At 38.1% G+C, this 15162-nt stretch overlaps 1 protein-coding gene across 2 annotated transcripts; it reads right to left on the bottom strand.

Annotated features, from left to right (window-relative positions):
* Window positions 1-740: 740 nt before the first annotated feature.
* Window positions 741-5296, bottom strand: LOC104612564 (indole-3-acetic acid-amido synthetase GH3.10-like). Of its 2 annotated transcripts, none has more exons than XM_010280001.3 (4): window positions 4622-5296; window positions 4198-4299; window positions 3027-3847; window positions 741-1407 (listed from the first exon to the last, which is right to left on the bottom strand). In XM_010280001.3, exons 1-4 carry the CDS (start codon window positions 4933-4935, stop codon window positions 872-874), a joined length of 1773 nt encoding a protein of 590 aa, XP_010278303.1. In that variant the 5' UTR covers window positions 4936-5296; the 3' UTR covers window positions 741-871. The 2 variants fall into 2 exon arrangements, with proteins under 2 accessions (XP_010278303.1, XP_088750502.1); XM_088894376.1 differs by having other exon boundaries at window positions 4222-4299; window positions 4622-5175.
* Between the last annotated feature and the right edge of the window lie 9866 nt (window positions 5297-15162).

The following is a 15162-nucleotide window of genomic DNA, read 5'->3' as shown; positions in this document are numbered from 1 at the left end:
CTAGCTAGTATTATACCACCAAAAGATGTAGTTATTTTTTGTCGTTTGGTGCTTTAACAAATTGTCAATTATCTAGCTCTCATGTTTTCAGGTTCACTAGTTTACACATATATCTGTGTGATTGTGTGTTCAGTGATATGCTATAAATTTATAAGGGGTTAGAAGGGGTAAGAGACAAAAAAAAAAATAATAATAATAATTTAACCATGACGGATATGGTTAAGGGTGTCAATGGACCGGTTTTGGATTGGACCCGTCCAATCCAAAATTAAATGGACCAGCAAGATATAATGGATTGGACCAATCTAGTCCAAAATATTTATTAGATTGGATTCGATTTTGTTCGTCCGTAACAAATTTATATTGGATTGGGTTGGATTAAACCAATATCTGGTCCATTGATATAAGATAAGAATATATGTGTCAATGGACCGGGTTTGAGTTGGAACCAATCTAAACCAAAATGAATTTGAATAGATTGGATGATCCAGACATTGAATTGGATCGATACAAATTGATCCAGAACACTTTTTAGATTGGATTGGACCTGGTCCATTTATAATGAACTCACATTGGACTGGATCAGATTGGACCAAATCCAGTCCAATTGACACTCCTAGATATGGTATCGAACAGAACAATATTCGTGTAGCCAACGCATATAAGCTAGTTAGGACAAGGCTTAGGTGATGATGGATGAAGATAATTTGATGATAAAACAAGTAAGGGAACTAGATAGGTTTTGTTTGTATTGTAACACTACTTTCATTTTGAAAACGATACCAAAAACACACTCTTTAATTTATTCACAAAAATAATTAAACCTAACAGACTCCAGTACCGCATATTGGTTGCTGTCAGTCTCTAAGTCTTATCCATAAGCTGTGCTGAGGAACCTTTTAATGGTGCAAACATTGAGAATTCTCAACAGGACCTGGTTACTAGTGCACCTAGGAGTCTTAAACTGGCTCAAAGCAGCTCCATTCCCCACAAAATGATCCAAAATCTTCTTAAATGTACCCCTCTCGACAATGCAGAGCTCCAGGGGCCCAATGGAATTGGTCCTCCGGGAGACAACGTATCCATGATCGACAAAGGATGCATCCATCTCCCGGCAACACTCACCCAGAACACCTTCGTCCACTTCACCCTTGATCTCCCAGTATATTATGTAGTGCCCTGGTTGTTTGGCGATATCGGCATGACTTGTGAAGTCCACTAGCTCAGCTCTCGTCTTCCCCAGCAGCTGGGAACTCCTCTCCACCACCACTTGAAGGTCCTTCTCTGTGTTTTTGTCTATGTTTACTGTCAGAATTAGCTTTCTTCTGCATATAAAGTTCAATTTCGGAGTTCCTTTGTAAAAACCTGCCACCTCCACCACATCTCCTAATCTGTATCTGTAAAGACCTGGAACATATACATACAAAAGAAAAGAGAATCATATATAGTTCTATGATATTATATAGTTAGTTGATTGATAATTCAACCCCTCCACTCCAAGTTCCCTCTACCAACAAATGGTGGTTCAGTTGGTAGGTTCTTTAGTTGTTTAGTGGAGATCTAGAATCAAATCCCTCCCGCTGCCACCAGGGCTGAAGGGTTATGGATTATTTGGGGTTTGAAACAAGCAACTTGGGCAAACCGGATTTCTTACCCACTAGTCTCAACCCCAATGTTTTAAAAAACGACCCGGAATCGGATCTGTTCTAGCCACTCGTTTTCGGGTCGACGGTTTAACCATTCGATCCAAACAAATAGCCCATTCTGACAAAATAAATTAAAAAAAATAATTAAAATTAAAAAATGACCAAAAACTATTAAACGGGTTAAACGAATTGACAGTTTAATTGTCCGAATCAACAGTTCATTAACTAATTCAACGATTTTTTATCAAAGACTAGATTTGAAATAAAATGGAACCGACTGTCTAAATGGTTCCTGAGCCGAATGGTCCGACTGTTCAGATCAATGGCAGTTCGAAAACTACACTCTACCCATATTGAATTGCAACAACATATCGCCATTTTGTATTGTGAGATGTAGAGAGGGTGTGGGTAAAGAAAGTGAGTAAGAAATCCACCAAATGGGGTTTTTCATATGGTGGATATCCTATGTGGATAGCTTGGCTTGATACACACAATACATTTATTCAACGTTCTTTGAAGGATATGGCGTGGTGAATCAGTCCCAATCATAATAATGGACATTAAATCATCGCTTAATAAATGAAAGAAATAATTTTGCTAACAATATATCCACATTATAGAACCTTTCATGTGATTTCAAGTTTTCAACCACCCCAGATGGGTGCAAGACAATAGATTCGATCACACCATACCTTATCTACCTCAAAACTCCCTTTTAATTAATGGGCCCAACTCCAAGGTAAGGACAGAATTATGACATTTTGAATCTTTGGTGGTCCTTAAAAATTGTGCTCTTGATGAAATGGTGAAGATCGTGACTGATAACCACCTTGATCCTAAAAATCGGGCTTCTGATGAAGTATTCATAATAAATAAATCGTGACTACTGACTAGTAACTATAACTGCTAACCCTAATGCTGCGGATCTAATCTGCTGCTAGTAACGATCAACATCAGTAATGTAATGAGAAGTTTATGCCATCTGGGTCTGGGTCAATTGGTAACCAATCCGGTTATTTGGGGAAGATGTTATATATGACACATATTATTATAATGGCCTCTCTGTGAGTCCGGATCTGCTACCCACAAGATATTTCAGCCGCACATCAGTAGTATTTCAGTTGTCATTCACGATGCACGGCTGTGGTGTCTTGTGGGTATCAAATCCGAGCTCGCCCTCTACACAATGGAGATCCACACCACATGCACAAATGAAGGAAGCCCAAGAATCTTGCAAGTGGCAATGACGTGACAATGCAAAGGTCTCCACGTGCAGCCACATCCCCATATTGGTGTGACGTATTTACCAAACAGCCCATCCCCATCATCACATAACAACAAATTAGTAATTTGAAATTTCAGAGAGAGAGAGAGAGAGACCTGTGAAAGTGGTGAGGACAACCTCATATTCTTGTCCGACCTTAAGTTGGGAGAGTGGTAGTGGCTCAGCTTCTATGAAGTCATCAATGGCTGAAGAGCTATCTTGGTTCTGCCTATGAAGGGGTATGAACTCGAAATAAGAAAAGGTGGGTATGACTGCAAAAGTAACATCCTCCGGAGGGGCAGAAGGATCGACATTTACCCCAATCCAACTCTCTGTGGACCCATAATCAGCACTCACTATAGGCAAATTCCCTGCGTAGTGCCTTAGTTTTCTCAGATAAGGTTGCATTGACCCTGTCATTATCGAGTAAACATATTTAGCATTGGGCCAAAGCTTAGGAATCACAGAGAACCAGTCCAACGCTTCTAGCTCCCTGCATTTCTTTTCAATCCTTGAAGCTAGAGATGGGTTGGGAGAGAGAAGCTCAGTCACAGCTTTTCTCATGCTTGGTATGGTGATTCTTGAACTCAGAGTGCCTTCTTTGATGTCCTTACATATGTCCTTCCATATCTCTTCAAAGGCTGTAAATGCCTGCACGATGCTGTAGGCAAATGTGGAGGTGATGAACTCCACTTCATCACAGAAAACAAGGCCCAGGAGGAGATGACAGTAAGTAGATTGTTTGTAGTCTCCGCCTGAAATTACTTCTTTTGGGCTGCAAGTAAATGTCTTTGTTTTCTTCTGTTTTATCTTGAACTCTTCACTTGCGTAATAGTGGGTTGTGGCTGTTCCTGCTGTTAGACCTCCCTTTGTTTTAAACTGCTTGCTACTGTAAATGAATTCTAGGATCCTCCCTCCTGCCGTGGTTGGATAAACCCTGATGCAAACAACCAAATAAGAAGATGAGAAATGGGTATGAGAGAGAGAGAACTTCTACATTAGACCAAGAATTGAAACCTAAAAGAAAGAAGAATAGTTGTGAACAAATTACCTATATATTGTGCCAAACAGGAGATAGATACCCAAAACTCATTTTGTCTCAGTTAATAAAGTAAACAAAGCATCATCAACTATTTATGTTGATTCACAAACAGGAGCAAGAAGGACAAGCATGGTAGAAAAGTATTTCAATTTTAAAAAAAGAAGAGTGAAGAAGTTTTATTATTGTTTTTTAAGGGGAAGAGAGAGAGAGAGAGTATTAAATTAAGATTGGGAAGCAGACCAGACCTCGATCTGTAAACGGCTGCCAACCTGAAAATCTGAAGAGTAGTCTGCGCGCTATGTCGAGTGAAGGGCACGTACTTTTGTCTTCCTTCTGTGGTTCCCGAACTACCAAACAAATGACATTTAAAAAACCATTCACTGAGTGAATCAAATTAGACATTGAAATCCAAAAGACAGAGAAACTGGAGGTTTGAAATGAATGAAATAGTACTGAGTAAAAGTTATTTTATTTCTCTCTGTTGCTTAAAATTTCTTGAAAAAGATAGTAACGATTACCAAACAAGAAGTGAAGGAACATAACCACAACAAGAAAAACAACAAATTCTTAGAATTTGGGTGCTTGTAAATGAGAACAGAAGATTGAGAATTGTGAAAGAGAAGAAGAATATACAAACAGATAAATAGATGAAGGGAAAGTAATACCCACCTTAAGGAGAGAAGGGTGATGGGTTCTTGAGTGAGGATTGGAGATGAATCCCCATCTGCAATTCTCTGGATGTAAGGCTCTAAATCCGCGTGGGAAACAAGAGGAACTGAAGAGGTGTACAGGGCTTCCAGGGCATTTGAGTCAATATCTTGGACCTTGATGTCGCCCAGCCATTTCTTAAGGTATTCGGTATTGAAATTCAGTTCGATGATTCGTCGAAGCGTTTGGGTCTGAATGAAGCTGGCATTCTCTGCGACCTCTTCGAACCATCTGATAATGTCATAGTCCTGATAATCGTTAATATTCGGCTCCATGGGGATAAAGGTGATGCCGGGGAGGAGGATTCCTACACCAGAATTTGGTGGGTCTCTCTCCTTCTCTCTCTACCTCTGCGTCTCTCTCTTTCTCTCTCTCTCTAGCTCTATAAGCACAAAGCAACATCCCACAAACAAACAGGAGTATCCTTCTCTCTCCATTTACCCAGATGTTTAGACCCTATGACCTATGCCAACCTCGAAAGCTCAAAGCTCTAAGATCTATTCATCTCGCTCTCGGCTCTACCACTGCTATAGTACGATACTATATAGACCACAAGAGCGGGGTTATCATTTGCAGATATGCAGATTCTTTGAAAGGATGTGGAGTAAACGCCAAGCTCTGAGAGCCCCCGATAGTGACCCAATTCGATTATCCTCTCTATTTATAACAATCGTTTGATATTCTTTTACAGTTTTACGAAACCCAGGAAAAAAAAAACCACGAAAAACAACACCTTGTCAAACAAACACACTAATGAACAGAAGAGAAGACAATGTTACAATCAACTCACAGCCTCACAGGCATAACGCATAACATTCATTTAATTGAGACCCGACCCGGACTCAAGTTACCCGTTTAAGTCTTTTCCCATAGACTCGGTACGTACTACTATCAGTTATGCGGCTATAATTATGCGAGGAACAGATCCCGTCTCGTCAAAGAGATCAAAAAATCCATAAGGTTTTTTATTTTTTTCCTCATTTATATATTTGGGGATGTTTGGCACCGTTTCCATTTTCAAAAAAACGGTGCAACGTCGGCATCAGATAAGCGTTTTGACCTTAACAACCGAAACTCTTGTTTGTTTGTATGCTTTTTGAGAAAACGCCTTGATTGGAAAATCGTAAAACCCGGTTTCCATAAAAACGTTCTATTTGATTTTTTTTATACGGCACAGCATTGTGATGATGTGTCATCAATGTAACAGTCGTTTAAAGTATCAAACAACAAAGTATATGTTTGGCATGGATGATGCAGAACTGAGGCCCTATTCAGTTTTCGCTTTCGGTAAGTTATTTATCCGGGTAAATGTCCAAATAACTGCATTTACTTTTTTTATTTCTTATGTATAAGATAATGACCATTTTAGTCATAAAAATCTATTATTTAATGGGACATTTTTGTCCCATTCAAGTGTTGGCAACTTTCTCCCTAGGTGGAAAAGTTATTTACCCACCTAGGAGATGAATATCACTTACCCCGGGTAAGTGGTACCCAAGAAAATAAAATTTCCTTGGTCCCCACAAATTTGGAAAAAGAACAAGGGATTCTTGGTCAATGGGAACCAAAATCCCATTGACCAATTTTCCCCACTCTCAAAATCCAAAAAAAGAACGGCCCCTGAATGTGTTTGGTTCTATTAACATTCATTTGAGTAAACACACTGCCACTTAGGCATCCCATTAGCAAATGCCTCATTATGCACATCCATATGTATCGATGTTTGCAAACATCGATTCCTGTGCACCTCTCGTGTTTCAGGAAGCTTCATTTTGGAGCTTCCTTTAATGGGTAGGTGTTTATTGACACTTTTGTTGATGTGGTGCCTAATGGTGCCTATGTGTCATAAACGCTCTCATTAATTGTGTTTCTTGATTTTGCAGTCACATCAAATATAAAGTGTTTACTCAATAAACACGCCAATGGAACCAAACACATACATTGTGAGTTGGAAGCACAAAACAATGTTTTTTTTTTTTTGTTTGGAGACGTTGCTGTCAGATAGGACGTTTCTTGGAGCAATAGCAATAACGTTTTCTGTTTGGTACCAATGCTCCAAGAAACCTTTTCAGCACTGGTACCTATTATCCAATACCACATCATGTCCCTGTTAGCAGCAATGAGCTGCAGCTTTAGGAAATGCTAAATTCAGCGTTGCTCCAAGACACGCCTTCCTGATTTCCAAGGTGTGGCTTGAAGCATTGTTTTTTATGAAAAAATGGTTCCAAACAAACAAATATATATTGGAGCACCATTTTTTCCGATGTGGCACTGATGTGTCACCGTTTTCTGGAGCAACGACATCGATGCCAAACAGACGCAAAATGGTTGAGGCGTTGTTTTGAGCTAAAGCTGTTTCTTAAGAGATGTTTTTTTTTTTTGAGAAAACAATATTATATTGGTAATACAGTTTTCTTAGAAAACATATTTTTCATTTTTCTATTTGGTACCATTGCTATTGCTGCCATATATAGGCGTTTTTCAATGCTCTTTCAGTACATTATTTCTAATAACATTTAAAAAATGAAAAACATTAAAAATGGCATTTTTTCAGATTATATCACACCTTTCCTAATTTTTAAGACGTGATCTAAGAAAATGTTTTTCAAAAAAATACATAATCAAACATCAGGCATTATCTGAAAAAATGAATTTCAAACATAGCACCGATGTAATGCCATTTTTCAAAGAAACGGCATCAATTTCAAACACCAGCCTAAGATTGCATGGACGTTTTCTAAAAAACATATCAACAAGGAAACTACCAAACACAACCAGAAAGGAGATGATAAAAGAAGAAAACAATAAGAAACAGACTGAGAGGGCAGACCATGATTTTTATACAATCAATTAAAAGTTTGGGTTTCTCTGGAGGACAACAAAAGAAACCGGTAAAAAAAAATGGGTCCTATAACCCGTTTTATGGCTAGCCCGGGACCCATCTTTGGCAATAGATTATTGGCAGTTTTGCCTTCATGATTTTTACCTTGGTTTGCCTTTTTCTTTTATTAGAAAAGAGGCCGTTTCAGAGTAATAGCCCACCTAGAAACAGAAAGGGAAAACTGAAAAGAATCACGGCAGAGGATAGATTTGTTGCAATTTCTAAAAATAACCCTCAATCTCCCTATTTTGTGGGTGTCAGTATTTTCCGGTTAGTTGATATTTAGGTAATTGGATTTATAAATTACCCTTCTTTTTTTAGCTAACCGGATTAAATATGTTGAATCTTTCTGTTCATAGAATTCTTTAATTCTCATTTCCATGCATAAAAATGCATTCAATATATAACCATTTCGTTTTTAGAATTTAATGAAAAATATATAATAAAACCAAGGGATATATGATATATCTTACAGATGGTCAATGGATAATTTAAAAGGATTCGGATTCCATTCCCCAATGGGGATGTGAGGTTACGTGGTGATTTGAAATCCACAATGCAGTAATTTTCTATATTGTTTCCTTTCTTTTTATTCATGGACAAGGACCTCACGAAGAGTGGTGGTGGGGGTAATGTTATTTTTGGTGTGTCATGTGTGTGATGCGGCTATGGCCCTCAATTATTAATAAAAACAGAAATGATGTGTATACAGAAGTAACAGTGAATACTGGTATATTCATTCTGATTGGTTCTCTAGTTTATTGTTCACAGTTTTTGTTTGTTTGTACATGGAACAGTAATACACTCATTTTTTATTGTATATACCTTTGTATGCGGAACACTAGCATGTTCACTCTTGACTCTTAATTAGTCGTTAATCAACCATTAAGTGGCATTTGAAAAGAGATAGATGTCTTTTTAGTGTCATCTAATTCTCTGTATCAACCATTCAAATATTGATAAAAAGTGAATAGCCTCAAATCATTATTTCTTGTATTCAAGAAAATTGGGACCGTCAAAATACCCACTGAGACGTGGCCCCAATTTTCTGTATCAACTATCCAAATGTTCGCTTAGATGGCACTCAAAAAAGCATTTGTGTCTCTTCAAATACCATTTAAGAGCAAAGTGGCACTAAGCCCAATAATGCACTGATATTGGCAATCTGGAAAAAATGAACTGTTACCACACTTGCATTTGCTTTTTCTAAATTCATTAACACAAGAAGAAGGACCGAAAGTACAGCATATTACAATCAGGTGAGGCTAAGCAGACAACCACTCAAGGACAGTTAAACAAAAAAATTAGCCCTGATCCCGAAAGTCTCTCCTTGCAAGAGTATGCCCAAGATTGTATAGATTTTTGTTAACATACAAAAAACAAACATCCAGATCCAACGCAACATCAAAAATATCTTTCAAAATGAATGAACACTTTGGGCTGAAATCTGAATTGAGCGAAGATATGTGAAAGATAGAATACGTATGGCATTGTTTATGTTTTAATAAGAAATAGTTAAAATGAAAACCAAAATAATAGGGGATTAGAAGCCAGGAAAGGAGACGTGGCTGTTTCTTCCTCACTCAACTCAATCCTTTCTATACCTTGGCTGCCTTCTCTCTCTCTCAGCTTATCTTCTTCAAATATATAGCAATAGTGATCGAGGTTTTCCAATGCCAATCGTCTTCTCTAGTCACGATAACAATTAATGAGTAGTTAAAACACAACTTTATTAAGGTTTGCCATTGGACAGGTTATGATCGATAGTGTATATATGAATGAATGATATAAGTTCAATAGAAATAGAAGTTACCAGCTCTTAAACTCTTTGAATTGATGAATTGAATAGGTCCAAATCCAATCAGTGATAGATATCTAATCAGTGGACTAGATGGGTTATGCTATTAATGAGTTGTTGGATTAGTGTTGAATGAATGGTAATTATATGCATTGGACAGACCATGATAGTATGAATGGGTGATACAAATTCAGCTAGGGATAGATGTTACTAGTTCTTGAAATCTTTGAATTGATGGATTGAACATATGTTTAGCTAGTGATAGAAATCATCACTAACCCTTAAACTCTATAATTGAATGAATGCACTTGATAGGTTATGTTACCAATGACCTATTAGATTAATTACTACTGAAATGGATAGATTATATGCTAGTATCAGTATGAATGAACAATACAAATTCTACTGGGGATAGATGTTGCTAACTGCCTAGCTATTAAACTTTGAATTGATGCCAGCCCAGGGTCAGAATGACCGATCAGCCCAGGGTCAGAATTTGTAGGTTCAAAGTACTATTGGGGTAGATGCCAGCTTGGAATTGATGCTAATTCATAGGTGAACATTGATGCATAGAATGTGAGTTATGGTCCTTTTGAATGTTTATAGCTCTGCAGTGTAAATCAGAAATCTGCATCGGACAAATTCATACTTCTCCGTAAATTTTATCAGCTTCTAAACTCTTTGAATTGATGGATTGACACAGGCTTAGGTTCAGCTTGTGTTAACTTTTATAAGCTTCTAAACTCTTTGAATTGATGGATTGATACAAGCTCAGGCTCATCAGATTGTGTTAAATTTTATCAGCTTCTAAACTCTTTGAATTGATGTATGTCAACATTTTCATGGCTAAATACTATGTTAACTATTTACCTCTCTCCCAGACCCAGACCCATTCCAAGGATCCATCATGATTCATAAATGTGGCGTATCATCCTCCGGGTCATTGAAATATGAGAGGTTGTTCAGTCTGATGAATTGAAACCTACTTCCAAAGAAGGCAACTCTGTCTCCAATTGTTTCTACTATCCCAGTTCGTCACAGATGGTTTAATTTGTTTTGTGGGGAAGTCAAAGTATTAGAACTTAGAAGTAAAAGGTTCATAATATCGATACGTTCAATATGCCGGTAGGAGTGTATCAGATGAATCGATACTATTTTTTTACTTTTTTTTTAATTTTTTTTTCTGAAATTGATTTAGGGCTCTTCCACCCCCTGAACCGATCAGACCCCTAATACACCCGTTATAGGGGCGTATCGAAGGGGTCCCGAAATGATACGGGCCGATACATGTCGATACTTTAAACCTTGCTTAGAAGCATACATCATTTCCTTTCCTCTTTCTTACAAGTATATACAAGATCTGCCAAAGGCCCAAAGCCATGGCTGGACCAATATCCTGAAATGATGCGACCGGCCAACTCATCGGTCTGAATTTTGGCGAGTCAATCAGTTTCTTTACAGCACATGGGCTTCTCCAGTGCTTCACATGCCTGGAAACCATTTAGGCAACCGATTCCGTTTTATCCTAAACTCAGTTTCTGTCTAAAAATTGTTGAATCATCAATAATCCATTGACCCAGGGGTCGAATTGTTGATTCATTCGACCCGTTCAACGGTTTTTTACCATTTTTTTTATTAATTATTTTTTATTTTTTATCAGAACAGACTGTCCATTCAAACCATCGACCCAGAAACTGGTGGCCAGAACAGTTTCGATTCTGGATCATTTTTAAGACATTGCTATAAAATGCTAGACCAGCCACAGAATTGCCTTGAGATAAACCAAAAGGGCAATACTATGGCCTGTTGGGCTGCTATAGTATTATCTTGTGTGCTATATTTAACGTGGCCTGGTCCATTGTGAACTGCAATTACCTAGTTGCCAAGATGGTCACTTCGCATCCCTAAGTGGGGCGGGGGGGTTGATTCAATAATTCGGCGATGGCTGTTCAGTAGGCTGTGAAATCAATGATAGTATTCCACACCCGTAATAAATTTATGGGCTTTACTATAAAAGGTGCCGGTCCCATATATTTAACTACTGGGTATGGAACAATATCATTCAGTCTGCTGAACAGCCAACACATTCAGCTAATCAGCTAATCCTTGCTGTGATTCAAACCCGTAGAACTACTAGTCTCTCCGTGGTATGGCCAGTGAATCTCACATGCACGGATTCCCCTGTAATGCATAGTATGTTATGCCCATTGTGGTCTCTGATTTGTTAAAACTCTGCTTATTATAAAACTTTGTCTATGTGGCCTATGCAAAAAGGACCACAAAGAGTATGACAATCATCTGAACTGTTCAGTTAAAGGAGTACTAATTAGGGATGATAATTTTTCTCATTTTCCTGATCCTCGTGGGGATCCACCCCGAATGGGGCAGGGATGGGGATGGAGAAATTTTCATCACCATTAGCAGGGACAGGGAGAGCACTTCCCGCCCCGCGGAGACCCCAATCTCCGCCCCTTGAGATTCCCACTAATATATATGTATGCATACGTTATATATGTATATATGTACACATACATCTATATATTAGTATTTTTTAAAATATAGTTGAATATGTTTGAATATTTTCTAATAGAATCGTAAATTTTAATTATTTTATTTTTATATTTTTAAATAAAATAAAAAACAAAAATAAAATGATTAAATATTATAAAAAATCACGAGGAATAGAGATCCCCGTAGGAATGGGGATGAGAATAATCTTGTCCCCATCCCCGCCCCGCTCCATTGCCATTCCTAATACCAATTGAGTTCATGTCCCTTGAGCTTAGCAGTTAGTTGGCGTGACAAACTATAATTGTTTGCGGCACCCACTGGACTAGCAACATGAATAATCAATCCCCACTGTCCTATCTTCCTGCATTTAGGGCTGTAAAAGAATTGGACCAAACTGTATATATCTAAGTCACAGATAAGACTTTGATGTATTAATATTCGGATTTGAATTGAATCTTATTTATCGGATAAATTCAGACTGATTTCAGATATTGAATTTGATTAATAAATTGAACTCAAATGACTTCTACACAACCCTATGTATTCTTTAGTAAATAGATTACATTCAGTTTAACCCCAATGAAGGGCCTAAAACTTCTTTCATAGGGAGAAAAGAGCTGACTAAATCATGTATTGCACCAAGGGAAGGGAAGGATGCCAAGGTTCCAATTTGATCAGCTAATAGAGGTCTTGTTTTTGGGCTCTAATGGTGATCAACATTGTTAATAAGGAATTTCCAATTCCTTTCTATCCCATTTCATGATAAATAAGACCCAGACAAGAATTAAATCAAAATCCACCCTCCTAATAGCACAACTGAATCAAATTCGGATACCTTGTCAGGGTATTCAGCAATCCATCACTCAAAAAACGTAAGTAAACAACCTCGGCTCAATTCCATTATTTTTCATTCAATACTGTGAATACTAGAAATCTTTTGATCAAAACATGCAATTCACAAATTCCTTCCACAGTGATTCATTCAGTATCGAATCCTATCGGAAAGAAGACGAAACACTGATCAGCTCAACGAAAGATTCAAAATTAAAGCAACGTAAGCTACGAAATTAGGCGATGATCTGATAAGAGATTTCTGGTAATAATCGTGTAAATTGGACTCCTACAGGTTAACACTGATTAATCCTTCCATTGCAAATTGAGATCTGCTCTGCTCTTTACAGAGTGCACCTCACACTTACATCACAGATAATCCCAGGGTGCATTGGAAATATCTTCCATGATCCCAATACATGATAGAATGTGCTTGTGAGGTCGGTATGAGCAGATTTATGGCCTTTTTGGCAAGTCTTTTTGAAAATATCTTCTCATAGTTCTGACAGTCAATAGACGCATTGAGCTTTTGACATAAGATCTGAGCAGCACGAAGACCGTTTGGTAGATGCACATCTTTCCGTTCGTCGTTTCGGGTCTTTCCGCGTGAGATTAAAATGCGGAAGACGCGGGAAGCTTCATTTGGAGCTTCCCAAAATCAGCCCAAAATGGGCTTCTCACGTCATTTCGGGGCCTTGTCTTTTGGCGGCGAGATCTTCCGCGTGCCAAACAGGAATAGACCGATTTTCGGTCTTCTCGGCTTGTAAGTAGCCGAAAGACTGTGCGGAAAGACGCACCAAATGGGGCCTTAGTCTCCCATTTGCGTAGTGTTTGCAAGTTAGAGTGAGGCATGGTTTTTAAAACTGATCCGGTGACCGAACCGGTCAGGGGTCCGTTACCAGGTCGAACGGTCTGACCGTTCGAACCAAATGCTCAGTCTGTTCTGACAAGAAAATAAAAAAAAATAAAAAACTGTCAAAACTGTTCGAATGATTAACCGCTCGGTTTAGTGGTTCACTGACCGAAATCAACGGTTTTAGGGAGAAATCCAGTTTTTGGGGAAAACAAAACTAATCACCTGACCAATTCTTGATTTTTCTGGTCCGACTATCTGGTATGGTTTTGAAAACCATGGAGTGAGGGTTCCATTGCAGAATGTACCGTGGGTTGCGTGTGGGTAGAAAAAGTGAGCAGAAAACCTAGGTTCTTTATAAATCAGGCGGTAACAAACAGGTCCCATGGTTTAGTGGTTAGGACATTGGACTCCAGTAACCCGAGTTCAAATCTCGGTGGGACCTTTTATATTTCACAATTGTTATTTTTCGCCTACATCTAATCTAATGATCTAATGGCTGGGTAAAAAACTAGATCCAAACAATTTTTTCCTTGTGTTTCTTTTTTGTAATTTTATTTCACCAATAATTAATTTAAATCATGGTATTCTCCAAAGAGGGATGGCGAGTTTATATGTAGCTTGTATTTGTTATTTTGTGCTAGCGTGTTGTTGTGTTGTCGTTCAATAACCTTACATTAATTGTGAATGGGATGTAGGGTGTCTACCCCTTTTCTTCACATTTATTTAGTAAAGATGTCTACTAGATTATATTGATGATAAAAAAGATGGGTGATTTTGTTGAGAATTTGAGATAGGAGCTCAAAATACAAGGTTAAAATCAATAAAAAAGATGGGTGATTTTGTTGAGAATTTGAGATAGGAGCTCAAAATACAAGGTTAATTGTATTTTGAATATTATGACTTACTGGTTATTTACAAGATTTTTGAAGAGTTAAAATCAGCCCCCCACGAAATTGCCCCTCACAACGTCCCACAGTACATCTTCGCCGTGTATTAAGAGCATCTCCCGATGATGACATCATTATTTATGGGATTATCATCGGGAGATGTTCCCAATACATGGTGGGAATGTACTATGGGATGTTGTGGGGGGCAATCTTGTGGGGGGCTGATTTGGTCTCGGTTTTTGAATCATTCTTGACCCGGACAGTTAGATCATTCGGCTTAGAAACTGTTCAAGCAACTGGTTCCGTTTCACCTAAAATTGTTCTTAGGCCAAAAATTGGTTCTATTTCACCCACTGACCTGAGCAGTCGAACTGTCAACCTGTTGACCTGGACAATGATTTTTGGCCATTTTTATTTTAATTATTATTATTTTTTTTAAATAGAACGAATAGTTTGTTCAAATTGGACGATTGAACCACTGACTTGAAAACCCCAGTGGACAAAGCAGTGTTGGTTCTGAGTCAGTTTTTAAAATATTGGTTATTATATTCTTTGCAAGGAGACAGTGAATACTCGTAAGTTCAACAATACAAAGGGCAAAGTGCCAATTGGCTGATTGGTAAGGTCTCTGCTGGTTGCAGTGGAGGATTGGGATCAAATCTAGGAGATACCACCCATTTTGTAGTCCCATGGAGCAAAAATAATACTAAGAGAATGATACAATATTTTGAAGATAAT

Source organism: Nelumbo nucifera, chromosome 1 (assembly GCF_055504915.1).
Source record: "Nelumbo nucifera cultivar China Antique chromosome 1, China Antique-T2T, whole genome shotgun sequence".
NCBI classification, from domain to species: domain Eukaryota; kingdom Viridiplantae; phylum Streptophyta; class Magnoliopsida; order Proteales; family Nelumbonaceae; genus Nelumbo; species Nelumbo nucifera.
The sequence above is the reverse complement of the archived record's forward strand: the minus strand, read 5'-3'. Positions and strand labels throughout refer to the sequence as shown.